The sequence below is a fragment of the Battus philenor genome, unplaced genomic scaffold (genome assembly GCF_028537555.1).
Source record: "Battus philenor isolate CCGP_79_NKW_IND1 unplaced genomic scaffold, ilBatPhil1.0.hap1 SCAF_23, whole genome shotgun sequence".
In the NCBI taxonomy this organism is placed as follows: domain Eukaryota; kingdom Metazoa; phylum Arthropoda; class Insecta; order Lepidoptera; family Papilionidae; genus Battus; species Battus philenor.
Window position 1 is genome coordinate 5,998,574 of NW_027181686.1, and position 26,189 is coordinate 6,024,762.

Sequence of the window (26,189 nt, forward strand, 5' to 3'; positions counted from 1 at the left end):
TGGGAGCAGATAGAGAATAGTTTTAGGGAAGAATTGTTTTTTACACAAATGTTTGTGTTATAACATTCACTTTGATGTCAATAAATGAAACAAACAAATATTTCACTTAAATAAAAGTAATACGCGTAGACGTGAATGATTATTAATAATATAATTATAGCAATAAGAGGTACAAATAAAACAACAGTAATTAAACAAATATTCTTTTATACCAATATTATCTTCTTAACGCTAGCCATTTCTCAAGTGAACTTCACAATAAAATGTAAATAAATTGATGTTTGTATGTGTACTCTAATAATATTTAATTTATAATTAATACGAATCAATCAGTGCCTAAGATATAGTTTTATTGCTTTACAACCAGTCTAAACTATTTTAGTCCTAATTAAAAAACTTCCAAAGTAAACCGGCACTATACTTGTGGAATAAATCCTCGATACCTATACTTGAAAAGTACAAAGCTTATTTAAATAAAACAAGCCAATATTCAAATTAGGCGCCTACATTAAGCTCTTCTATATCATCAAAATTATTACTAAGAACAGTTATTAAGACACTGAAGTGTTTTAAGTAGTAATAAGAAAACTTTTTATGTTTCAATACTTTAAATATAAGTTATATTGACAAGAAAACATAGACCCTATAAACAGTAAATGAGTATTTCTGCTTTGAAAAAACACAGAAACAATAACGAAATTAATAAATGATTTTTAAAGCTCGTATGAGCTTTTAATTTTTAAATTAGATTATAAAAAATCAACCAAAGGTTACAAAAAACAGCACAAAATAAACTGGGACAAGGATCGATAAAATTGATTATAATTTAGGAGTGATAGAACAATACATGATAATTTCATAGTGTTTAACTTCACAAAAGATCAGAAGCCTACAGCTAACTGGCGTTTGTGCCGTAAAAAATTAGTTCTGATGAATAGACAAGTGTATGAGCTTATCAAGTATGTTTTTTATTTCAAATGTCGTAATTATAAAACTTTCTTATGTAAAAAATGTTAATAAATTCTAATCGGGTCTGAAGAAATTATATTATACCAAACTATTTGGAAATGTCGTGTTTTGAAAAGGTACTGCTTACAATAAGTATATCATGTTTTGTTCCGATTTTGTTTATTAATATTTTTAAATATGGAATTGTTGACTTTTGTCAAACTTTTAATTCCAGAAGCTATTTACTATAGGAATAAGATCAATTTGAACCACGCCAGTTAAGCTAGCAACATAATGTAATATTCTGTTAAATGTCATTGCCAACTTCATTTTTCACAAAAAGTGGAATTATCATGTTTTGTTCTATCGCTCCTCAATTAGCAATAAAAATAGCAAAAGAAATAACTCTCCGTGTCATATTTCAAACTTCTACGTTATCTATTATGTAGTTAAATTGACAATCGGCTAGAAGATTAGCAACTAAACGTCTGAAGCCAAATATTTGAGTCAAAAATAAGCAACGAGGGTTATGCTATTTTTATACGGAATCCAATTAACCATTCGTGTGCCTGTCGTCCTACAGTATACAGGTTGATTGCTTAAAAGTGTAGAGCTTTAAAATGGTGAATGTACATCTCATTTGTTATCAACAACCTTAAAACCTTGTGCACCTAACTTCAATTACCTTGAATAAAGTGAACACTGAAAAATATTATATAATTTATTCTTCTATTGAAAAACCACAGCACAATAACTTGTAGCATTACAAAGTCTGCGTGGTTAAATAGTAAACAAATATTAATGTTAATGTGCAGTAATCCGAATTGTGATAACCCTTTTTCTTATTGTATTGCCATTATGTTATTTACTATTTCTGTATCCATTGACAAATGACTTATACATAAAATCCTTTAAAACTTTTACACCTCTAATTAATTAGCATGTATATCATATACCGCTTTGAATTGGCGCGAGTAAGGCGAACGTTCATTAAACCAAACATCCGAAGAATCATTTACAAAATCACAATATATATCGTGGATTTACATCTTAAGCACACGAAAGGTTACGGCTCATTTACACGGATTATAACCTAACCATTACTTTAGCAGCATATTTCTAAAATCGGTGTTACTCAGCGGCCGGTTCTCTTCTCCGTTGGCGTGACTTCCATTGGCTACTGACGACTTGCTTGTAGACGGTTTCTGTAGTACGCTCGGAATGAAACTGCTTAGCTGCGTCCGTCGCCTAAGGTGAAAAATATATCAACGTATAAAATGTATTTACTGTAACAATCAAAATATGTAGTGTTCACAAAAACATAAAAACTTTTTTTTAAAAAATACAATAGGTTTTCTACTTTTTTTCAGCCAATAGTCGCCGACAATCAGTCTTGCGTTGTCGGCATCCAGCGACTTTAACTATGTCGTCGGTCCAAGCTAGTGGAGCATTTACCGGCCCGTGGTCGCCACTTGAGAACCTTTCGACCCTAAAGGCCATTGATCGCACAAGCGATTTACCCCGCCCACTGCCACTTCAGACAAATAATTCTTCGGTGGACTTCCTCATTTCTGAATACATCAGCGTACATAAATTTAAAAACGCATGCAAGACCTTATTTTACATAATTTCTTTAAGGATATTCTAATTATTACCACCGAAAACGACCAACTAAAAGCCAAATAAGTACTTTACTTAAAAAATAAAAATTATTCAAAATAATGTGCTTGCGATTTTTAAATAAAGCTTAATAGACATGAGTTAGGGTCAATATTACCGGATTAGTATTTTGCTAGAATACACAACGAAAGCATCAAAAATACTCGCTTTTTCTACACTTACAGCAAAGATAACACAAATTTTCATAACTTTTTTGTGAAAAAAAAAAACTATTTTTTATTTTATTTTTCTCACATCGAATACGTTTCCTTATATAAAAATTACACTGAAAAATGTAATGTATAATTAAATAAAGCACCCAAATAATAAATAAAGTTCAATTGGGCGCAAGATATCACTGGCAATTTCACTTCAGAGCAAAAACACTCAAATGTTTTAGATAACATGTATGTATTTATACTCACATTCCACCGCCACTGTCTCGTTTAGACTGCCCTAGGGTGGGCGTAGACGTGGGTGCAGCTTTAGGTGGCGGTTCGCTAATGGCCACCTGAAGTTTCCTGTCCCCAAGTTGCAGACCGTCTGTTTCTTTAAGCGCCTTTGCTGCACTCTCCTCGTTTTCATACTCTATGTACGCCAATCCTTTTGGTTTTCCATCCCTGATAATAATAAAATTTACCATTACCTTTTAGATGGAATAGCTCGTAGTAAATGATCGTCGATACTTCCCATACATCACTATCAAACATTTCAGCCATAAGAAGTCCACTGAATATAGGTCCTAATGTAATTTCAAATTTTACAATGATTAACTGCGGTTATTTGATACAGAAGGCTTTGGATTCAGCTAATTTGAGACAAAACGTCACGAGTGTAGGTTTAACAATTCCTTTTATATGATGGCCCCGTTTTTGTAGCCCCTCACTCTCCTATAATATTTTTAGAACAGGGAATAATTTTTTTTTTCGGTATTTATTCACATATTTTCTGCCTGTCTTCTTCCAAACAATATTACTTAACATTTTACATTTTTTTAAGCTTTAATCACAGATTTCATGACTATATTTATTGTTAACTCCTTATCCAGTTTCATCCAGTTATATATTTACTCCTTATCCGACCCCAGGTTTTATAATTTAAATTTAAAAAATTATCACTTTTTTACAATACTGTCATATGCGGTGACATACATCCTCCCTCATCAGGGAGGAGATGCAATCACTCTCGATCTTCCAATGTAATTCCGTTTAACATTCAGTAGGCCTCAAAATTGAAAATTTTTTATCAGCTGGATAATTCAGGTTCTTTATCCCTGGGCCACTTGGTCCACCATTTTTATTACATACTGTACAATTCATAAAACATAAAAAACAAGAACTAGATCATTAAAAAGACAGAAATGGTGATGTAAAATGAAAACTTACTTGAATGTTACTATTCTAATGTCCTTGAGACTTCCATACTTGTCAAATGTTTTGGTGAGTGCATCTTTAGTGCACTGGTCGTACGGGAGATTCTTTACAAAAAGCTTATTCCTCTCCACAGTGGTCGCGTATTTGAAGGAAGACTTTGATTTATTTGCAGAGTACCTCGACAGAAACATAGGCCGCCCGTCTAACGGCGTGCGATCATGCTTTAATGCTTCTTCTACGGAATCCTAGACCATTAAAAAAACATTTTTGTACTAAATTCTAAATATAAATAATTCATTTTTTTTTACACAAAACTGCTAAGAAAATAAGTAATTTTTGTTAATAGTGCAGACATAGGAAAATGAAAAAATTATGTTTCACAAATTAAATATTTAAAGTAATTAATTTCATTTAATTGAATTAACACTTGATTGTAATTTTGACTGGCTTTTAATTCAAAGTAGAAAAATAGTGACGTGTAAAATTTATAACTTGTTTTAATTGTTACTGTTTACTAATAAATTTTTATGACTTTAAATAACAAAAAAAAATTTATGCATATTCTTTCATAGTGACATTTTGACGGGAATTTCGGGAAATATGCAGTAGGTACAGACAAGTCAATCTTTCTAATGTTAATGACAAAATCACAAAGTAAATTTTTTAGATCTATAGAGATTGATAAAAAAAATAATTCGAAGAGACAGATTTAATAAAGATTGTAAGCTAATGAAACCTCATTATTTTATAACAGTTCAAAAAAATTATAATCATTCCAAAGTTAATTATAAATTATTTAGCTAAATAATGTAGTAAATTTACCGGAGTCTTGTATTGGCAGTAGCAAATGGACCCGCCAAATGCCTTGACGCCTGCCTTCACTCTCATGGATACAATGTTTCCAAATTCAGATAATTTATCCCTTAAGTGCTGCTCATTCACCCTTAAAATGAAAAATTATATTACAATTTCAAAATTATTTTTACATTTCATCATCAAGTCAGCATGGTTGGCAATCAAAAAACTTAGGGCCCCAATAGGCGTCGGATATACTCGCGATGTGTCTGCTCAATTATTTCAATTTATGCCCAATTATTATTCTCGCAGCGAAACTCCGAACATAGTCCTCTCAATGTAAAGGTGATGAAAAGGCCCGAGGTCACCCAGAGAAAAAAAAAACAGAATGAATTAGAAGGAGATCTGCAGAACCAAGGTATCCGACTCAGCTCGAAAAATTGCTCGTCCGAAGTGGCAGCGTGGGGCACATCGTTCATGCAAGCGATGGCCGTTGCGGCCGAAAGGTTCTTGAGTGGCCACGAGCTGGTAAACGCGGCGTGGGTAGGCAGGCTGGCGCCTTACATAATGACACAGGACGTAGTTAAGGTCGCAGGAAGTCGTAGATTACCGGCAGCGTAAGACCGGTCATAGTGGCTATCTTTGTAAGCAGCCTTTGCCTTGCGGAGGGTGTTTATGTACTGAAAAGAAGAAGAATTTGGACGGAGATTCACTGCATCCTCATCGGAAACTAACTGCAGTAGTTATTTTTAATAATAAAATTGTAATTAATTTATTTGAATACACATCTAACGTGTTGGGTACGCAAGGATGAAAATAAGCATATGATTATTGGTGTTTGTGGTAATTGTTCAACAAAAATAACTTACTTAAATTCTAAATTGCTCACAAACAGAGTGCACGCTTCTCTACTCGCTGGTTGTGAACTGCTTGATGAACTGTCTCTTCTTTGCCGTTTTGTATCTGGGTCTATTCAAAATAATTATAACATTTAATCACTTCAACTAATTTACAACTACCTGCTAGTTTGGTTACAGCTTTATTGTTTTCGTTATTTAATAATCAAAAAATAACAATAGCAATTATTATTTGTTAGATTTGAATTATTTTTTTTTAAATTAACCAATATACCTTCATCATCTTGTTCATGGGACCTCTTCACTCCACCGCCAGTATCACTTTCCTTTGTTCCATCACCAACTTCCATATCACATTTCTTCCTCTTCACCCCGCTTCCCTCACCGTGTTCCTCCTCCACAGACTTCCTCTTCCCTTTCAAGTCCTTATTGTCTCTGCTCTTCACTTTGGTGTCGGATTTTGTTTTCTTCCCCTGACCTTGCTTGCTTTTCTGCTTTGAACCCATCATTTTATCTTTCATGGCTTGGTAGTTTTCTCTCCATTCCTTCAATTTAGCCTGTTAAAAAGCATTGCGTTATAAATGAAAATCGTTCATCTAAGGCACATTGACTTCTTCATTCCAAATCCAGTTGCCGCCTTCACTATAAACACATTAGACCCAACATTTGAAAAACTCCGCCATGTTCTCGACACATATATGATTAATGACAATACAAAATAAGCATGAATTCCCAGAAATAACTTGTACTTGTGCACTGGCTAAGAGTGTGAAGAGAGTGCGATCAAGTCTAGAACAAATGAATTTGACGGAGAGCTAAAGTTTTTAAATTCTTCATCGAATTTAGTCAATATATTGATTACACAATCTGACATGTCAATGGAAGCAGATGAATGGAAATTCTGCTAGAAAGTCTGCATATTAACAGCTTACCAGATGAAACGACCACAAAAGAGCGGCAAATGAGTGTATACAAAAGTTAATAGACCTTGTTGAAAGACCAGGCGTTCAGCAGTGGACGAATAGACTGACATAGATATATTTTATTACAATCCACACTTAAAATCTATTGGGATCTTCCAATAATCCAATCACCAGCCGGTTGGTTTTCGAACAGCTGTGAGGAATAAGAAGAATACAAGTATGAGTGCGTACGTCACAGAGCTGTGCGCAGGCGCGGGCAGCTGGCAGCGGGCCGCGTGTTCGCTCCAGCTCGCGCCACATACGCGCCACGGCGGGCGGGTAGTCGCGCACGCACTGCAGTGCGCGCCGGTGCAGCTCGCGCAGCTTCTGCTCGCTGCCGCCGCGCGTGCTCTCCAGCTGCAGCAGCGCCTCCCAATACTTCGACATGCTCTTGTTCTCTCCATACTCTATATCAGTCATATTATGTCCTTAGAGTATAGAGTTTTTTTTATATAAGACCATTACAATCACCTATAACCGTCAGCTTAAAATTAATTTTCACTAAGTTCGTAACGCTTCACCCTACTGAGAAGACCTAACCAAAATCTCAGTGGTGTCTGTAATTCTTTTTATGATTGTTTTAACATTTTCTTTTCCTTAAAATTAGAACAATTAATTTTCAAACATCTTTATTAATATCTCGTGTACCGTGTATCATGATATAAACGATGTCTTTTAGAAGCTGAGTTTTAAAAGTTTCTTAAATTTACTAAAAGATACAACTTACTCTACAACAACAATTCACACGCAACACAAAATTTGTACTGTTTGTACCCCAGGGAGTTCTCATAGTACCATAGGGTGTAGGAGAAAATTATATAAAGTCCTCCCTATCGCGCTTTGTGATTCCTTAACTTACGACTTAACTTCCCTTGCGAGTGGAATTTTCTTGCAATTCGTTCTTACCTCTTTAGTCTTTCGCAGTCATTCTAAACATGTCCTAATGAGGCAGTACATAGGTGAAAATCTTTTAGTAACAACCCATAGATAGATATGGATAGACTGATTAGGGTACTTTAAGGTAAAGACGGAAGAAGAAAACGAAAAACTTGGCAATAATTATATCTTAAGATGGAATACACCTATAAATGTACGTGTTGTGTTCAGGAATATTGCTTAAAGTGTGCTTAGATCAAATCAATAAATCATAGGCGTGCACACTACCGTGCTCGGCTCCTTAAAAACTAAAACTTTTGCAAAATACAATAGCATGGAAAAAGAAAGTATTAGAAATTGACGTTTTTAAGAGCCCGAGTCATGAGGAAGCGACGAAGAATATCATCATTATATACTTCATTCATTGTTTTTTTAATATTCAAGATCGTTTTAACAATCTCTTTTTTAACCAATTGAGCTATTTTACTTAATTTCATTGAGTTAGAATTTGAAATTCTAGAAGTGTAAAACTAATAAATTTTAATTCATAAGATGCTAGTAAAGTTTAATTCTTAGTTGAATCAAAATTAAATTATTATTATTATTATATATATTTGAATAAGACACCATGAACACTTACTGAATATCTCTTCAAATATTTCCTTGCCCTGTTTTGGATCATTCATGCGTTTATATTCGAGCTGCGCCCAGAATAAAGGTACTTCACAGTCATTCGCCTCGTCTCCCCAAGCCTACAACATTTTGTACATGAAATATTCCGACAGAGTTTTTGTCAGTGAAAAAATTAAATCAAATGGCACCTCAGCGAGCGAGTCCCAGGCAAGTCTAAAGGTCCGACGCAGGCGTTCCACATCCGACTCGCTGTCAAAGTTAGTTTGTCGTCTACAATACTCTAGGTAGCTCATCCAAAGGGATTCCCCTTGCTGGTAGGTCTCCATGCCTTTAGACAGGGCCGTCTCGAATATAGATTTGACCTGGATATAAACACGTAAATATAGTAAAAAATATATTTGCAAGAAAGGGCGATACCCCCCCCCCCCCGCCCGCCGCGTGAATGACTATCGTAACGAGGTATTCGCAGTACTACACCTCGAAACTATAAAATACAAAAAGATAGAGTTCCTTTATTCAAAAAGGAATTTTTAACAGAACTCCTATTTATCAACTTTATTTAATCTATTTTATTTTTGACCCTGCGTCGCTTGTTATAGTTGTGTAGAAGAAGTAGGACGAAACTCCACAACAAAACATCTTTTAAAAAGGTTTAACTTTACGGATTTAGGCACATAAACTTTTTGCCAAATATAGCCTAAAAAAATAATCAAGCGCAATAACTGCCAAGTATTCTTATCATTTAAATATTGTTTATTGAATAATATACCTTTTTCTTCAATTTACTTTCATGCATTTTGAATTATATAAATGGTAGTCAAATAATGTTTGGTGGTTATCGGTGTGGTAATTTTATTAAGTCACCTCATCGAAGTCTTTCTCCTCGTGTTCAGCTTGCTGCATCTTCAGCGTCCAGAAAGTATGTTTCCTTGGGCATCTGCGAACGCAGGCGTCCAACACTCTGCGTATAGTGGCACGCGAAGCTGACTCCTGAACAAGTTTGGTGTATTGTAACAGAAGGTCATGCAATTCCTCGCAACAGAGACACTCTGCGGTCGCCCTATCGTATAACACCTGCAATTTATAAATTAATAATGTTAGCGCCATATAAAATGTTTCACAACTGAACTATAGACTCTATAAGCTCAAAGCAGTTGGGCGCTGGCCTTAAGGTTCTGATGATTATAATTACTATATACAACGTAAGGCTGAAAAATGACGGTACAACATAAAAAACAATTGTTATTAAATTATTAATATTTTTATTATAAATTGTTTTATTTGAGACATTCAACTGGAAAAATCACCATAACCTGTATCTACTGTATTACGGAATGAATTTTTTTACTAATAATCCTCAAAACATTGTTGGACTACAATTAATAAAATGCAAAAGTTATATTAAAAGTAAATTGACGGATTAGAAATATTTATTCAATGGGATATTTAAATTAAAGGATTCCTTGGCAAGAATATTGCATGATTATTTTACTTTCATTTAGGATATACCTGACAGTGAGTATATGCATAAATCAGCATTGTTTAAACCTTTTTTATAAGGTGTGTTATTGTGGAGTATCTATATTCTTACTTCTTCTCCACAACTAGAGCAATTTGCGAAGCAAAATGAGGTTTAAAGTAAAAGTTGACGATCAATAGGAGTCATGTTAAAAGTTAGAATGTTAAAAAAAAAATATTTTATCTTCTTAATTCAGATTTAAAATTTAAATTATTTAATTTACCATGAGTATACGACTACTGTCGCATTCCGAATACTTCTCTTGCTGAGACAGCTCATCTACAACTTGAATGTATTCTTGATATATTTTACATTTCTCCTCGGGACTTCTGAAAATGTCAATAAAGAGATAAATAATTTTTTAAAGTTTTAAAACAAAATAATAATTGTATAATACTGCTCCACTCACTCAGTTGTCAATAATTTGTCCTCATATGGAGTGATTTTTTGTAAATAATCTACCGCCGCATCATGTTGCTTCTTTACCTATAAACAAATAAAATGTCATGTTAACTAAAAACATACAAAATTTACATAAAAGTGAGACAAATGCATAAACAAAAAGAACATGACAGATGCACCCTAAAATTCATTTACTCTTTTAAATGGTAATAATTTTAAAAAATTAGAGGAACTTCATCTTGATGTTGATTTATATAGAATCTTGTATGTATAAACATTATTTATAATTTCTACTTTATCCTAAACAAAAAAATTATACCCATACCTTATCAACATATTTCTGATCGTGAAGAGTTAGTGCTAACTCATTGAATTGTTGCCATGCCTCTTCACCTCTAAGCAATGGCCGAGAAACCATCTCTTCTAGACACCACAGCACACGCTCATTCTGGGCTTTATAGTTTTCCTCGTCTTCACTATTAAAAAATAAAAAAAATTATGTTGAATATAAATTCAATAGTTAACATCTCAATGTCAAAAATGAACTATTTAAAAAAAATCTGCCATAATATAACAATTTTTTTCCACTGTAGTGTAAAAAAAAGAACGCCTAAAATACTATTCAGGTTGAATAATAAATTAGGAAGTTCATTTAAACTTAAAAACAGCTAGAATAATTCGGCATAATTTTTCCACATTAATTAAAATCAAAAAACCGTGCAATATCAGGTAAAATAATTAAAAAAATATTTTATCATAAGAACATATGATCACATTATTACTAGTCATGCAATATATGAAAAATTCATCTTTGCATGTAGCTATCTTTTATTATTAAATATATACTTTTGTAAAATAAATAATAGCATTAATTTATTAGGTTTTAGTAGCATTAATTTAGTAGTATTAAGTCAGCTGGTTGCAAGAAGGGATAAAAAATACTACAAATAAATTTTAATCCAGGGACTACCACATCTGCATCCGTTTGTATTAGATTTTTATATAGATTTATTGAGGTAGTCTAAAAAAGATTTGAACAAGTTGCGGCTTGTCTCTCAGCTTCGACAGCTAAAAGAGTGACGTCATACTCGCTTATCGTTGATTTTGAACAGCGCGTCAACAAAAAACGATCAAACAGGCGAGGGACGATTTGAGAGCTTGCCAAAAAAGTAAACATCTTGTTTGGGTCTATGCGGAATTCGACAATGCACCATAGCCCAAATCACTACTCCGCACCCACTTTACTCTCCAGATTTAGCACCATGCAATTTCTGGCTTTTCCCAAAAACAATCATTGATAATAGCTAAAATATCATAGTGTTTAAAAATATATCAAACTTATATGACTTAATCTTACCTCAAAGTCTCAAGCTCTGTTTTCTCCAGTTCTAGTCTGGTATCCCAAAAGAGTTTACCCGAAAAAGGGTTACTGCCTGCCAGTTTAAGTACTTCACTCAATTGTGCACGTGCCACATCAGGAGCTCCCGTACTCATTGCCCAAGAGCACCACAAACTCAGAATTGGTATTGCTGTAAAGTATTACCTATAAGTGTTAATTTTCATAAAACCCAGACACTACACTAACCGCTTTATAATGTCAAATAATTTTCATATTTTAAGATCTGTTATGTCCTTTCTAATGAATTTAAAACTATTACATGAATTAGAACTATTTTAAACTTTAATTTTAAACTTGTCTCAATGGTTTTAACATAAGCACTGTTCTTCTTTATTGCTGACAGTAATCAAAGTGTAATATACTACAGAAGTGATAGTCACTACCTGATGATTATGAGTGATGAGATAGGGAAAGGAAACTTTTCATTTACATGAATGATAAATATTCATTTTAATAAGGTTGGTTTTCTATTACCATACTAAAGCTATCAGTGATACCAAAGCTAATGTGGATTGCATAGATAAAATATATTTTTTCATTATTTTGAACCATGATTTATACTGTACATACAAATACAAAATAATATGTACATACAAATGTATATTTATAAATTCTGGTAACTATTTATCTAATCTTTATATATATAGTCAACTTTTATATTGTTTTAATTTGGTGTTAAAAAGACATAAATATCTTAAATCAGTTCAACAGAAGCATATTTTTATGAAGGTACAATAAAAGTATTGTATTCTTATTATTTTGTAAATGCCTCTTCAGTATATATAATAGACCATTAATTATCCTAATTAATACTACTTAGATAGCTTTATACTTACAGTAACAATCCAATGAAGCTTGTTGAAAAAGATAAGCCATAAAGTCATGCGACTGTTCAGAATGTGCAAGTGTTTCTTCAGTCTGAAGGCGTAGTAGCCAATGTTCAGGACGTAATATAGTCATTTGCTGAAGTCTGTCAAATGCAGCACGCCATTTATCAAGTTCTGATAAACTCCTGTTATAAACAGAGTAATCAAAATATAAATACATTAAGTATTGTATGAAGCCAACTCTTGATCCTAGAATAACAAATTTTGTATCTTTTGTGAATTCACTAAGTAAGTTTAACACAGATTTAATGTAAATCATTCATAAAAATAAAAGTTAATATTCTACCTACCACAGAGTTTGTATTAAATCAATGTGATCATCATAGTTGTATGGATCTTCGTTTATCCGTCCTTCTAATTCTGCCACTTTTCTTTCCAACAATTCATCATCATCATCGATCTATTAAAAGAAAAAAAGTCTATGAAAAGATTATAAGACCTTTTTAAAATATAAGCCCACCACATGTATAATAAAGTATATTTCATAAAAAAGTACAAAAATATTTTAGATAAACATTTGTTTTTACCTTTTGCAAATTAACTATTATTAATACTCACTCTTTAAACTTTTACAAAATACTATAATACAATAACGAAATACATGGATTATACAGTTTCAAATCAGTATTTTGATGGTTTCAATAAATATGCTCAATATAAAAAAAATTTAAACATGAGGAAAACGTGTAATCAGTTAAATAAAAAAAGTCTAGGATAAGATCCTCCGCACATACATTGAGAACGTACCTCTGAATCATCTGAGTCTTGATCCGCATCGTCTTCCTCCACATAAACTTCGATCTCATTCTCTTCTTCTGAATCATTTCGCACCTCATCTTCCACAATAGCCATGGCTTTTGGACAAAAACAAAAATATCGCTAAAAGCGAATTCCTATTTCTATTTGACAACAGAACCACAATATACGATCACTACGTCAGGAAAATTGGTGTTGCTAGATTCCTAACCAAATCACTATTTCAGTAGACTTTAATGTTGTTTAGTTCACTCGTGTCAGCGAATATATAATAATTAAGAAATCAATATAAATTATACAAAAACTTCATGATATGATTTAAATTATATTATTGTTGATACTAGCGTACGAACTCTAGGAACAACAAAAATTTTTTTAACATCGTGATTTCCTCTTTATATTTTGAGTGATATTTTTTACTAAGGAAAATGGACAGACGTAAAGACATCCATGTAATATTTAAATAAAAAAACTATTGAAAAAAATGGGTTAATGTGGTCATTTTCATATTTCTTAACAATTAATGTGAAAATAAAAAGATACACTTCATAAAACCGTGATTACTCTCCTTTTTTAAAAATTATTTTTCTTGTGTTAAGACACTGCCTTTTCTTTGATAAGAATACATACACTTTTACTTATTAGAATAAACAGTAGTAATATTAACATATATACCTTTGTTAGCGAGAATACAACGCGCATCTGTTGTGTATGATCAAACAAATATTTAGTTGCTACATTTAATATTATTAAGACTGCACGTCGTTTTCTTTAATTTCATCCGATGTTTGTTATCATTTTTAGCAATAAAACAAATATCATAAGGTTTATTGTTTTAATATAAAAATATGATTACATAGCTTTTGATACATGCAATATTAGATTAACATGGACAATAGAATTCGATGATATTGGAAAACAGAAACCAAACTATTTATTTCAACTACATGTTTCCTTTTTAAGAGCTTTGGCACCAATTTGAAGTTGAAAAAATGATTAACATTACCGCTTTTAATGTTGGAATAAAAAGTTTTTACATGGGTTCAATACTATAAGAAATTTTTTTTTACATCAAAGCTTAAAATAGTAAATGCACCAATATGGAAAATTTTAAAAACATAATATCCATAAATATTAAATGCACTTTTTTTCTTCAAAATAAAAATAAGACAAAACAATGTTGAAAAATGACAGTAAAATTAAGTGTACATTTGTTGACTATACAATCCCTCAATCTACTCAATTACGTATGTACATCGAAAAGTAAAATGACAACATTAAATTCGAAAATCAAGTATTATGGACAGAAATTTTTAATGCCACACATATAATTTGTGTTATTCGAATGTTTTGAAAACAACAATTAATGTCATTTGTAATTTAAACTAAATAAGCGTAATCTTGTGCGATACTTAAATTTCATAGCATTTTAGTACTGTAATCAATTTTGATCAAATATTTCAATAATGTTTAAGTCTGTAACAGTTTTCAGTGGTCATCACATTTATTATCCGTTACATCTATCAACAGTACAATTAAATAATTTCGGTTTATAATATAATACTATGATTACACAATGTAATAAAACTTAATTTTAATACAAAAAAGTGACATTTTTTAGAAAATACGTGGTTAGTATCAGTCCTTGATGAAATCTAAACGATAATTTCAATTTGATGAAATTTACACTCACAAATTTTTTCAAAGGTTTCTCTATCATCAATGCCTCAGATTTTTAATGGACGATACAAACAAGAGAGCTATTTTGATTTTATTTAAATACAGACAAAAATAATATAAGATAAAACTTCTTTGTCATCTATTATTTATTAAAAAAAAATAATGACAAGTAAAAATGGCACAATAAACAAAGAAAATATACTCAGTCAGTATAAATAGAATATATGAAATTAATGTGAAAAGGCCCGACTGTTTTTACTCTCATTAAAAATAGGAAACTATAATTTTTTATATACAAATATGTTTTATATTGTGTTATAACATTTTAACTTGCGTTTAATACAAGTATTCAGAACAGTATTTATTTTAAAGTAAAATGTAAAGGATTAAAAAGAAAAATTTACTGCAATTGGACAAAATACATACAATCTTTGTTTAAGTTTTCAAAGATATGATATTTGTGAATAAAGTATATATTTAGTTTCTAGTGAGATTTCTTTATTTAGTATAGTCAAATCCCTAAAGCAAGTAAAGCACTACATTGGATGATCAAATATTTTCAATGTAAAAAAGCATTGGTGAGATCTAATTTCAAATAGCTGATATAATTGAAGCTACATTTCTTTAAAAACTTTTAACGGCCGATTCAGTGTAAATATAAACTATTATTTCTCGAGTTACTACAAAGTATCAATTATATTTATGTATAGATTAAGAAATAACAACTACACACATGATTTAAAGATACAGTCTAAATTGGAAAGAGTAATTGGAATATAAATTGCATTTTAATACTTACTTAAAAGCCATAAAAGGGCCATAAGAGATTGCTATTTTTCTATGTAACATTATTCTTACCAATTGACACAGAACTAACATTAGGAACCTAATAGTTCAGGGGTAGCCAACATGTGGCTCTTGCTTTGCGACAAATGTACGCGAGCTCCCATTTCTTTTTATGTAAAAAATATTGTCGTGAAAATTAAGCACTGGCCAGTATTACTAACCACCGTCTAAAAATCACTGAAAATTGATGTCACCATTTATCAATAAAATTTTAAAGAATTGTCATAAAAATTATACAAATGTGATTAACACATTACATGCCATATGGGGCGTATAAATTTGCAGTTCTCAATAAAAACAAGATTCTAAAAAATAAATCGTAGAGGGTCGAATATAGATAACTTCACGTATGTGCGTAAATAATGTATATTAAGATTTAAAACTTTTTCCCGCTATTTAATTTTAATTTTTTTAAAACGACTTCTACTAATGAGCAATTTTGGCCACCCCTGTAACAGATTATATATTGCAATCAACGTCTCCTTTTTATCAGTCAATTTATAGCTATAAATAAAATAAAGTACTGTAACATAGAATACATTCATGCACATGCCATAAAGCGAGATGAGATTATATTAACACTAAATATCTATTGACACTTGTTTTCGCCTCCACGTCAAAATGAACTATTATGTTATTCTCATGCATTATATTTAGCTTACAAGTTATATTTCGTTGATTATTTGTTGACTTAAGTTTTAATTAACATGCAATATCCTGAAAAAATATTAAAATTCTTATATTAACAGTACCAAATAACATGAAAGATATTGGGGTTATAAAACCATATGTAACATAAAAACCATAATTACCATGCATATGCATGAAAAAAATCGATGGGTAATTATTTTATAGACTAACTCATTTGTGAATACTTCCAATACTTTTAATACTACAGTAATAAATCGATTTATTTTATAATATACGCGTCTTCAACCAGATGATAAAAATAGCAAATATTGACATACAGTGTTATACATGTACGTGTGTACATACCAATGCTTAACAATATAATCAACTTGTCATATTTTATGTATTATGTTTTGTATTTTACCCATAAACAATATGATAAATGATTGTATAATACTCGGCACTTGATCTGGCACGTCGTCAATAAGACTAAGATTTGCGTCCAGGTTCAGTTTAATAAGGCATTATATATGTCCCATCTCAATTATCAAAGTATTAATAGTTTCACTTATAAATAGAAATAAGCCTGGTAGTAATAACGATGATTTTGTCATCATCAATAACGAAGTAGATAGTTAAGATAATTAATTCTTTATTCAAAAATAATTTAAGATTTTTTGATAAGGATTAAAAAAATAATTGTTTTTATTCCTATATCAAAAACAATTACCGCCAGTCATAAAAATATATGGTATATTTATAAAAATTAAAAAAAACACATTAATTACGTATTATTAATTCATTATTTTTTCTATAATAAAACTAGACAACTATTTGTGTGATAGTCTAAATAGATTACATAAAAAATGTATATTTTAATGCACAATCGGTTGAAACAACACTACATGCATACTAAGCTGTAGGTAAAAAACCAAATACTTGGCTGTAATGTATGCTTTACGGTAAATCTCTGCGCGGTGTGCCAAATCATATGCCGGTTACCATAACTACTTTTACAATAAAAACAAGGAAGCATCATAGTAACTTTGAATGGTTATATAATTGTATCTGTCCATTAAATGAGTGATTAATTGGTGGTTACACAGTACGGGATGGCTCGCAGTATCGAGTTGACGACGTCACAAGCGTCCGGCAGTTGGACAGCCGTACTATTGTCCAACTGAAAACAATCATAAACAATTAATACTTATTCACACATAATTTACTGTAAGAATTGTTACTTAAATTTAACATAACCCGTGGAAAAGTTTTCCGTGTTCAGCACATATCTAGATGCATATTTAATAAATAGACACAGGCGTGTGTGTGTATAATATAGATATTTAATTAATGTGACACGACCTCTTAACGCTAGGGGCTTAGCGCGCCGCAGACACGCACACACATAGAAGTGTGTGTGTTCAAACATTACATATATACACATATAATGTGTGTGTATATGTAGGACAGGTGGCACCACTACTACGTAACAAATACATACTGATTTCAGCTTGACGTTGATTCATAATGTTTGAAAATTTATTAAAAAACAGATGTAACTGGTAGATAATAAGAAACGTGTTGTACTTAAAATTAAGCCTAATTCACGACGGATATTGCGGGTTTTGATCTTGGGGCCCAAGCGACCAGACTTCTAAACCAAGAAACTATTGCAAACTGTATCACTCGGCTTCACCAATTTCGTTCAACCAACTTTTCTGCTGTTTGATAATTATTAAATAGTATCCATATTCAATTATATGTATACCTGTTGGATTCTTGAACACTATGCAGTCGTTGTACTGGCAGCCGCTTGGAGCTGCATCTGACGCTGCATCTGTTCCAACATTTCTTGCATGCGACGAAGTTCAGCCTCCTAAAAGTAACAGCAAAATATATATCTCTAATATAAGAATCAACCTCAACTTGACCTTCGAGAGTAGACAGGACCAAAGGCTCTTAACCATTTAAAGGAAGAATTTCAATCAGAATTAAGTTTATATCAACAATTTAAAACCATGAATTATTTTTTTTAGATTATACATAATTTTTTTTTACTCAAAAATAGGAGAAAAACAAATAAGAATACCTTTTCACGCAGCGCGCGTTCACGTTCAGAAGAATCTTCGTTGGAACCATTAAGTCCATTAGACTCTACTTCACTCAAACCACTCTCTGTTGACCTAGATTTAGACATATAATTCAATACAATAAAATTATGTGCATACAAAACAATAATTTTTATAATTGATAACGTCTTGTGATAAAAATGAGAATAAGATAGGAAATCCAGTTTTTAGTGGCACCAGGAGTAAAAAGTATATATATATTCAAATGCATAGATAAGGAAGTAAGACTCGATTTTGAGAGTAGACCAATTGTATTAAAAGATTGTATGGCCACATGTATTATTCGCTGGCAATGAATATCCAGACGGGTGATGTTCAATTTCAATATTAAGTTCGTTATTGTACAAATATCTCAAGTGCAAATTATGTTTAACAGTCGAAAACCAGCAATCTCCTACAGTTGTCTTTAAACTGATTTCTAATCTTGTTAAATGTTATCTGTTAAACTATAAATATGTTTTAAGCTTACGTATGTCGTTTGGGAACTTGTCCGTTGCGAGCCAGTCTCTCTGATCGGTAATTTTCATAGTGCACCTCCTGAGTTACTTCTTGTAGGTCTTGCATGTGGGTTCTAGTGAAATAGATGGCAATATTTTCAACTTTTATTCTGTTCATTACAAGAGTTAAACAATAATTTTTATTAATTTTATATTGTACACACAAAAAAACATTTATTACTATTTGTGTGTAAGTTTAAAACATTAACATAAAACCATTAAAAAAATATACAAAGGTTATTTGAAGTGATCTCCATTGTTTGCAATAATGTCCTTTCCTTTAAACATTGAGGCCATTATCAATAGCACCAATCACATTTTCTACAGGAAAATTCTTTACTGCCAATTGTTTTGATTGTTTTAGGGACTCCAAATTGTCATTGCTTTTTGAGCAAGCTTTACTCTCTAAAACTCACCATAAATTATAATGCAGTGGATTAAGATTGACTTGTTTTTTTTTAATTGTAAGAGTATTATAGCCAGACCAAATGTTTCTAATTCCGTAGATGTACTAGACCTTAAACAACTTTAATTTTAAACCTGACTCTTAGAGATGCAACCTTTACAATACTCATAATCAATAATCGGTTAAATCCAAAATGCAAACGAGCCCATAAGCAAGATAACTTACTATATCTACTTGCATGCAGGAAGAGCCAAAAAAATTGTTTCATTTGGTAATTTATCTATAAGAAACTTATTGAAGCTAAATTCCTAATTTCTTAAAAAGTAATTTTCTAGGACACATGGTATTTTTTAATCTAACATATGAGAGTTAGGGGTAAGGAACTCTTGTTAATGGAACACTTAGCACAATGGGCATTAAGAAAGGCAGTCCTTTACTTGGCTGCACTCAAATGCCAATCCGACTTGGCCCCGCATAGCAGGAATATTATCTTATTTGAACGACCGCACATCACAGTACACTTTGTTATTTATGAAATAGTTATCTCATTATTAATATTGTCTTCTTGGTTTTGTATATACTTAAATTTACCTGTGAGAAAGCCTACAATATTTGATAACTATAAGTCCGAATATTCGATTTCTATTTGTGACAGATGTATTACTTACATGAGCATAGTCCTCAGTTTGATGAAGTCACAATGTTCAGGGTTCTCGACCTCGACCACGCCCCAGGGGTAGAGTCTGCCACGCACACGTCGACCGCGTACCTCCAACTGCTGGCCAGCACCGCACACCGCGAAAGGCACCGCTGCTTTCAGCTGTCGAACCTAAATAAAACAATTCAGTCAGTCAACATTTTTAAGTAGAGCTGCTAAAAAGCTATTATTTATTTATTCGGACGATAAATCTTTTTATTTGTTATTTATGGGTTATATTAAAATACTCCAATCAAGTTTTTACATGAATTGATACCAAGCCGCCTTAGAAAGTAAAGTTGTTTTTTTCCATATTTTACGTAAGAGCCGATTAGAGCCAACCTTGCGGCGTTAAAAAGGTCCAGTTCGCACTTGCACGGATTAGAATTAACAAATTACAAACTCGTCGCTATGTGATGACAAGAAGTGATCAACGATTACTGCCCACATCCTTAACTCGGAGAGAGATAAATTACATCACGTAGTTCCTAGGCTACAAGTACAGCTACCTCAGGTAACTTCTTTCGAAAATGTTTAACTTATTCATTAATTAATACATAATCACCTGTTCTTTATAGTCCTCGTCCTCATCACTATCGCAGTCAGGCAAAGGATATATTTTTATTCCCTCACGTTCAATTTCTTCCATTACCTGAAAAAAAAATTAAATACATAAGTCGAATCATAAATGGAGAGAACCATGATTGGCAGACAGGCGACACAGAAAAGCAGAATAGATAGACTTAGTGGCCATGTAGTACTAGAATGGTGTCCACTGGCAAACGCAACAGAGAAAGTCCACAAGATGGATGCACAACCTTGTTAGTCTTCCAATTGGTCCTATAAGAAATCTGTGTCTACCCTCCAGTAGACATCTACGACACTTCTATCGGTTCTAATCAAAATGTGATAATAAAAATAAGAAAAACGATTTAAGAGGTGAAGTAAAGGATGAAAGGTGATGAAAAGGTGGAAACTAAAAATTTATGAGTATGTAAGATAATGTGAAGTATGTTGGAATACCGAATGAATGATCTTAAGAAGACTGAAAGGGGAGTGAAGAAGTAAAAAGAAGGATGTGAAATAATTGATTAAAAACTAAGTTCCATGTCCCTTAACGAGATGTCGGAGAAAAAGAGGCCGCTATAATGGGGGCCATAAAAAACTGTTATAATGATGTTGAACATGACAAGATATTAACACATTAATGAGGCATTGGATATATATATATATATATATATAAATATATATAAATATATATATATATATCATTTATTGCATACCTTATGATTAAAAAAATTATTAGTAATGGCAAAAATATTAGAAAGTTAAGACAGTACATTTCATATTTTTCATTTGTTTATATTATATATACAATATGTACTTTGAATTGAACCATGAATCAGCAACCGTTAAAAGATTATTCCATATATAAAAGACTATCCCATATATAAAAAGTTACAACTTGGTTCATATACATTAAAAAACTCCTAAAGTAACTATCTATGAATCACAAGTAGAATTATCAGGAGAGGAATGCTTCTAGGTAGATACAGTCTTATAAAATAGTTGACATATGTACTGGCATAAAATGTAAAGAACCCGCTAGTTACAATTGTAGATTATTATTTTTATAGATAGAAATTCATATTACTTCCTAAAGTCACATTATATACGTTTACTTTCTAAAGTCTGATGAGTTGAATTATTGTTACAATTCTCTTAAATTACAGATAAAACAACTTACTCTAGACTTAAGTCTCTGAACTTCCTTCTTGGTCAGACAATCAGCTTTTGCAATCACTGGCACAATGTTGACTTTATTATGCAGTTGCTTCATGAACTCTATATCCAGTGGCTTCAACCTGTATGATAATCATTTGTAAAGTAATATAGAACTAATAAATATAATTAACAACAAAACTAGCCATTTGTATAAATAAAGCTTAATGTAAACACAAAAAGTAAATATTTTAACATTAATGTGCTGGTAGAAAATTGATTAATAACTGTATCTGGGGTCTGATATTTAAATGCATATACTTTTTGTATTGTTTGTAGGTTAGGTATCGACCATGTACCCTAAACAGCAGTAGACAGTATAATACTTTCTAAAGTAGGCTCAAAACATCACAGTGAACAATTCAAAACTACATAAAACAATATCTCTATAAAATAACTAATAATTGTTGAACTACTTAAATATCTTTGTTTTAAATTTTAAATATGGATGTATTTCATATTGAACTTTTATTTCATTATCATTAATTTATTTGCTTTTGTGTCATTTGTTAATTGACAATTTTTAACTATAGAAAGAAAAATCATTATATTTTATTTAAAGCTTCACGGTGGAACTTCGTGTTTTGTAACCTGCTCAAAAATTTATAATATGTAAGGATCAAACATCGTAACCGACCGCAAAGTGCGGTTTTACAAAGTTCAAATCATTTTTCGAGCGAGCGTCTGAAGACTCAGACTGATAAAGAACTGAGAGTGATAACAGAATAGATCCATCTCAGATAACACAAAAAATACTAACCCATGTCCAAATGGCGATATGAAATAGAAGCAGCAATGTATGCGGTTGTCAACAATGTTGCGTCGGTTAAGTCCACTTTCATCGCGTAAAAATCGCTCAAACTGCTCGTCTATGTATTGTATTATTGACTGTAATAAACATATATTGAATATCACACATCTGTTATAGTTTTATTTTTATTGAACAGAACAAGTTTGGATTTGTAGCCACTACATTAATGTAACATAAATTATGGTAATGAGTAAAAACAACTTACACGAAAGCAATCAGTATTATCAATGGCGTCACCATAACCAGGAGTATCCACAACAGTTAGACGTAATTTCACACCCCTCTCTTCAATCTCTACAGTTGATGCATCCAATTTGACAGTTTGATTTGTCTTTTCTAAGATAAAAACAATGTATATACATAACACAGTATTATTTATATAACATTGGAACCTTGATTAGAACTCTTATTGATCATCAAGATATTATCTATTTATTTAGCATATAAAGTTTAAGAATAGAAATTTATACATATGTAGTTTACCAGATAGCCATTTTGAAATTGAACACTCTTCTAGTTACTAAGTATGACTTTTCATGTATACCAACTATAATCATCATAGCAACAATGAAGCATCTTAAATTATCTGCATTATTTTCGTTATAATTAGAGGTTGCATATATATGGATGTATAACCTAAAGTTGCTACATTGACTTATTGTGTAAAACACTATTGTATAAATATCCCCATATGCAAAGTGGCGAGTGCAATGATTACAGTACCTGGCGATAAATATTGCACATTGATCTTTGGAAAGAGACAATCAATAATGTAACTATTATTATATTTGTGCACATAAGCATGTCTAAAATAAATGTTTGTGTTATTTATTTCTATCTTACCAAAGCTACTTAAATAATTTCTAAGCAAAAATAATAGCAAATAAATAGCACTGACTATGCAAATAAATTGTTTCTGCAATTAAATAGTATAACACCATTTGAAGTTAAAGTAAATGTTCATAGTTTGATAACAGTATTTATTTATAGAGCTCAATAGCTCTATCTCCTCTAGATATGTAATGTATTTGAAAATATAGACTATTAAGAAGTATGTGCACAGAATTTGTTGATGAAAAGAATGATCAATCAATTTAGTAATGAAAGTCGAAAAAAATTGTCACTCCAATTACATAACTGATTTATGCATACAAGGTGAAAGGACCCATATACCATCAATTCATATGTAGTTTAATTTTAAACACATTGAAATAAAAATGCATTCTTAAAAAATACAATGAATAAGGTCCATAGATATCTTTTGTTTAATATGTATATAAGCAGAATTCATATGTATTGTTCATGATTTGTTATAAAACCCATAATAATGTATATGATGTGTACAAGTTGTTTAATTTCAGGAGGCATAACTCAAGGGTAAAGAAGCATTCTGATTGGTTCATAAATCAACAAAAAGCCAAAATCAGATAATAGTCTAGATTCATGTTAAACATCTGAAAATTTAAAAAAAATCAATATCACTAATTATTCTTCATATATTTTCATCTCCCTTATTATATATAGGCCTTCTGTAATTGATAGGTAAGAATTCACTACAATAACCTTTTTTTGAAATACAATATCCCTTTTTGTGAACCATAAAAATAACTTCATTTAACTTTAATTGAGCCTCTTATAATAAAGCATAGATTATTAGTTTATTTACTGGCATTTTTAGCCACTATCTGACCTGCTATCTGATTTCAGCTTGGCATTAATTCATGCAACACCCGTATGTATATCAGGCATAGCAAGAAGTGATAACACTCACAAGAACTTATAAACCTTGCTTCTTTCATACATTAAGACAATAAAAAAAATAGTTTTATCTAGTAACAAATTAAGAATGTTTATATGTAACACTTACCAGTGGCATCAGGTATAACACGCTCAGGGTATAAGTCAGTAAGAAACAGAGAGTTTACAAGAGTTGACTTCCCAAGACCACTCTCACCAACAACCATAAGAGTGAATTCAAAGCCTTTCTTCACTGATTTCCGGTGCACTTGGTTAGGTAAATTGGCAAAGCCAACATAACCCGGAGTTTCCAAATTTGAAAACTGCAGGAAAAGATATTTATTTCAGAAAATACTTCACTGAAAGCATTTTTCAGACTTTTTAAAATAACTAATAGAGGGCTTTTGAGAAGCCTTTCTAGTAGTATTTGCTTCATTTCCATAGACAAAAAGGGCTCTAAAGTCACTTAGATTACTCTGCATGAAATGCTTGGTACAAAAGATTGCTATTATTATCAGATTTAATTATATCTTGTGCTATTGCTCCTACAGTTTGTCAAGAACATTTAATTATATAATGATATATATATATATATATATATATATATATATATATATATATATATATATATATATATATCGCTTATGTAATTATTTTCGCGCTTATAACAATTGACATTTTTTTCACAAGTCAGTTTAAAATAACAGATGAAATGTTTTGTAATTTTTAAAGATAAATAAAATGTTTATATCATTCAAACAAAAAGGACACTATTATAAGAGATCTATTTAATAAAGACCCATACGTTGTGACTCATATGTTGTTTTAAACATTAGGAGACTAATTAAGGATGATTGATAAACAAGGTCCCATGAACTTTAAGTAATAGGAATTAAATTTAATAACTCAATTTCCCTCTAGATATCTGTTAAAATGTAACTTGCATTCATTCGATAAATATTCAGACAGCACACGTAAACATTGACACACATCCGGCGCTAACTGTATCGAGATCCAATTCCCCATAAAAATAACATAATTTCTAATACATGGCACCATTAACAAAGTTGCTTAAAAGCTATATATATATTTTATATTTGACATATTTTCGTTTATAATTAATTATAAGTAGTTTTCAACAAAAGAGAATGCATCGAATTCTTTTGCTTACAAAAAAAAACTTTAATATACCACATACTTACATTCTTAGCTGTTTCGCTAGCCATTGTAACAAAAGTTTACTTCCTGGTTTGATTAATACAACTAATGATCATTTAATGACGTCTATATTTAATATTTTATTAATATACTTAAGTAAAGTAAGATATATACTAATTACCAACAGAGTATAGAGACCATTACTCATTCACTAACAATACTCGATTCGACCTGACTTCACTGACAAGTGATTCAAAATAGAGTAAAGCAAAACAATATTTACAAATAAAAAACTTATCTACATTTTGTATCTGAAACTTATTATTTTCTTAAATCAATTAAGATAACGTTATATAAAATTATTTTGTTTTATTGACATGTTTTTACATTAATTATCACAACAAAGTTATGTAAAAACTACGAATTTGTCATATGTAAGAGCAAATATACTAAAATTTAATAATTGAATTGAAATATTTTTACACAATAGATTGTTGCAAAGAATTATTATAGAATTATCAATGCAACTTTTTTACTTGTAATTATACATGACTTAATGTTGTAAGATAAAAGTTCAGCTTAATATTTAATTTACCTCTTACATCTATAAACTAATCCTTACTAAATATTTTATAACTAAATCGACCACAGAAATTTGAGGCTACCTATATTATTTTTATTATTTTTGTATAAATTTAAAATTAAAATTAAAATTTAGGACCATTTATTCTTCGTTCACATTATTGCCAT

At 31.1% G+C, this 26,189-nt stretch overlaps 2 protein-coding genes across 5 annotated transcripts; both read right to left on the reverse strand.

Moving 5' to 3' along the window:
* Window positions 1–220: 220 nt before the first annotated feature.
* Rnp4F (RNA-binding protein 4F) lies at window positions 221–13,231 on the reverse strand. Of its 4 annotated transcripts, none has more exons than XM_068767204.1 (17): window positions 13,058–13,231; window positions 12,601–12,710; window positions 12,260–12,435; window positions 11,382–11,553; window positions 10,350–10,500; window positions 10,032–10,108; window positions 9,846–9,951; window positions 8,968–9,093; window positions 8,292–8,465; window positions 8,111–8,222; window positions 6,787–7,001; window positions 5,907–6,189; window positions 5,645–5,744; window positions 4,803–4,923; window positions 3,993–4,225; window positions 3,033–3,227; window positions 221–2,196 (listed from the first exon to the last, which is right to left on the reverse strand). In XM_068767204.1, exons 1-17 carry the CDS (start codon window positions 13,160–13,162, stop codon window positions 2,049–2,051), a joined length of 2,604 nt encoding a protein of 867 aa, XP_068623305.1. In that variant the 5' UTR covers window positions 13,163–13,231; the 3' UTR covers window positions 221–2,048. The 4 variants fall into 4 exon arrangements, with proteins under 4 accessions (XP_068623305.1, XP_068623302.1, XP_068623306.1 ...); XM_068767201.1 differs by having other exon boundaries at window positions 8,968–9,177; XM_068767205.1 differs by lacking the exon at window positions 12,601–12,710 and having other exon boundaries at window positions 8,968–9,177.
* A 665-nt stretch (window positions 13,232–13,896) lies between these two features.
* Window positions 13,897–25,678, reverse strand: Septin1 (Septin 1). The gene is made up of 11 exons (XM_068767480.1): window positions 25,484–25,678; window positions 24,412–24,604; window positions 22,750–22,880; window positions 22,494–22,621; window positions 21,699–21,816; window positions 20,517–20,603; window positions 19,923–20,083; window positions 18,821–18,922; window positions 18,312–18,405; window positions 17,991–18,098; window positions 13,897–17,402 (listed from the first exon to the last, which is right to left on the reverse strand). Exons 1-10 carry the CDS (start codon window positions 25,505–25,507, stop codon window positions 18,009–18,011), a joined length of 1,128 nt encoding a protein of 375 aa, XP_068623581.1. The 5' UTR covers window positions 25,508–25,678; the 3' UTR covers window positions 13,897–17,402; window positions 17,991–18,008.
* Between the last annotated feature and the right edge of the window lie 511 nt (window positions 25,679–26,189).

Excerpts from the sequence above, each read along its gene's own strand:
- Rnp4F (XM_068767201.1), bottom strand. The coding sequence starts at position 13,162 with ATGGCTATTGTGGAAGATGAGGTGCGAAATGATTCAGAAGAAGAGAAT. Across the intron at positions 10,109-10,349 it reads ATCAGAAATATGTTGATAAG|GTAAAGAAGCAACATGATGC; the intron begins GTATGGGTATAA and ends ATTTGTTTATAG. Across the intron at positions 6,190-6,786 it reads CCTGCGCACAGCTCTGTGAC|GCTAAATTGAAGGAATGGAG; the intron begins GTACGCACTCAT and ends GCTTTTTAACAG.
- Septin1 (XM_068767480.1), bottom strand. The coding sequence starts at position 25,507 with ATGGCTAGCGAAACAGCTAAGAAT. Across the intron at positions 22,881-24,411 it reads TGTTATACCTGATGCCACTG|AAAAGACAAATCAAACTGTC; the intron begins GTAAGTGTTACA and ends TTTTTATCTTAG. Across the intron at positions 22,622-22,749 it reads ATAATACTGATTGCTTTCGT|TCAATAATACAATACATAGA; the intron begins GTAAGTTGTTTT and ends TGTTTATTACAG.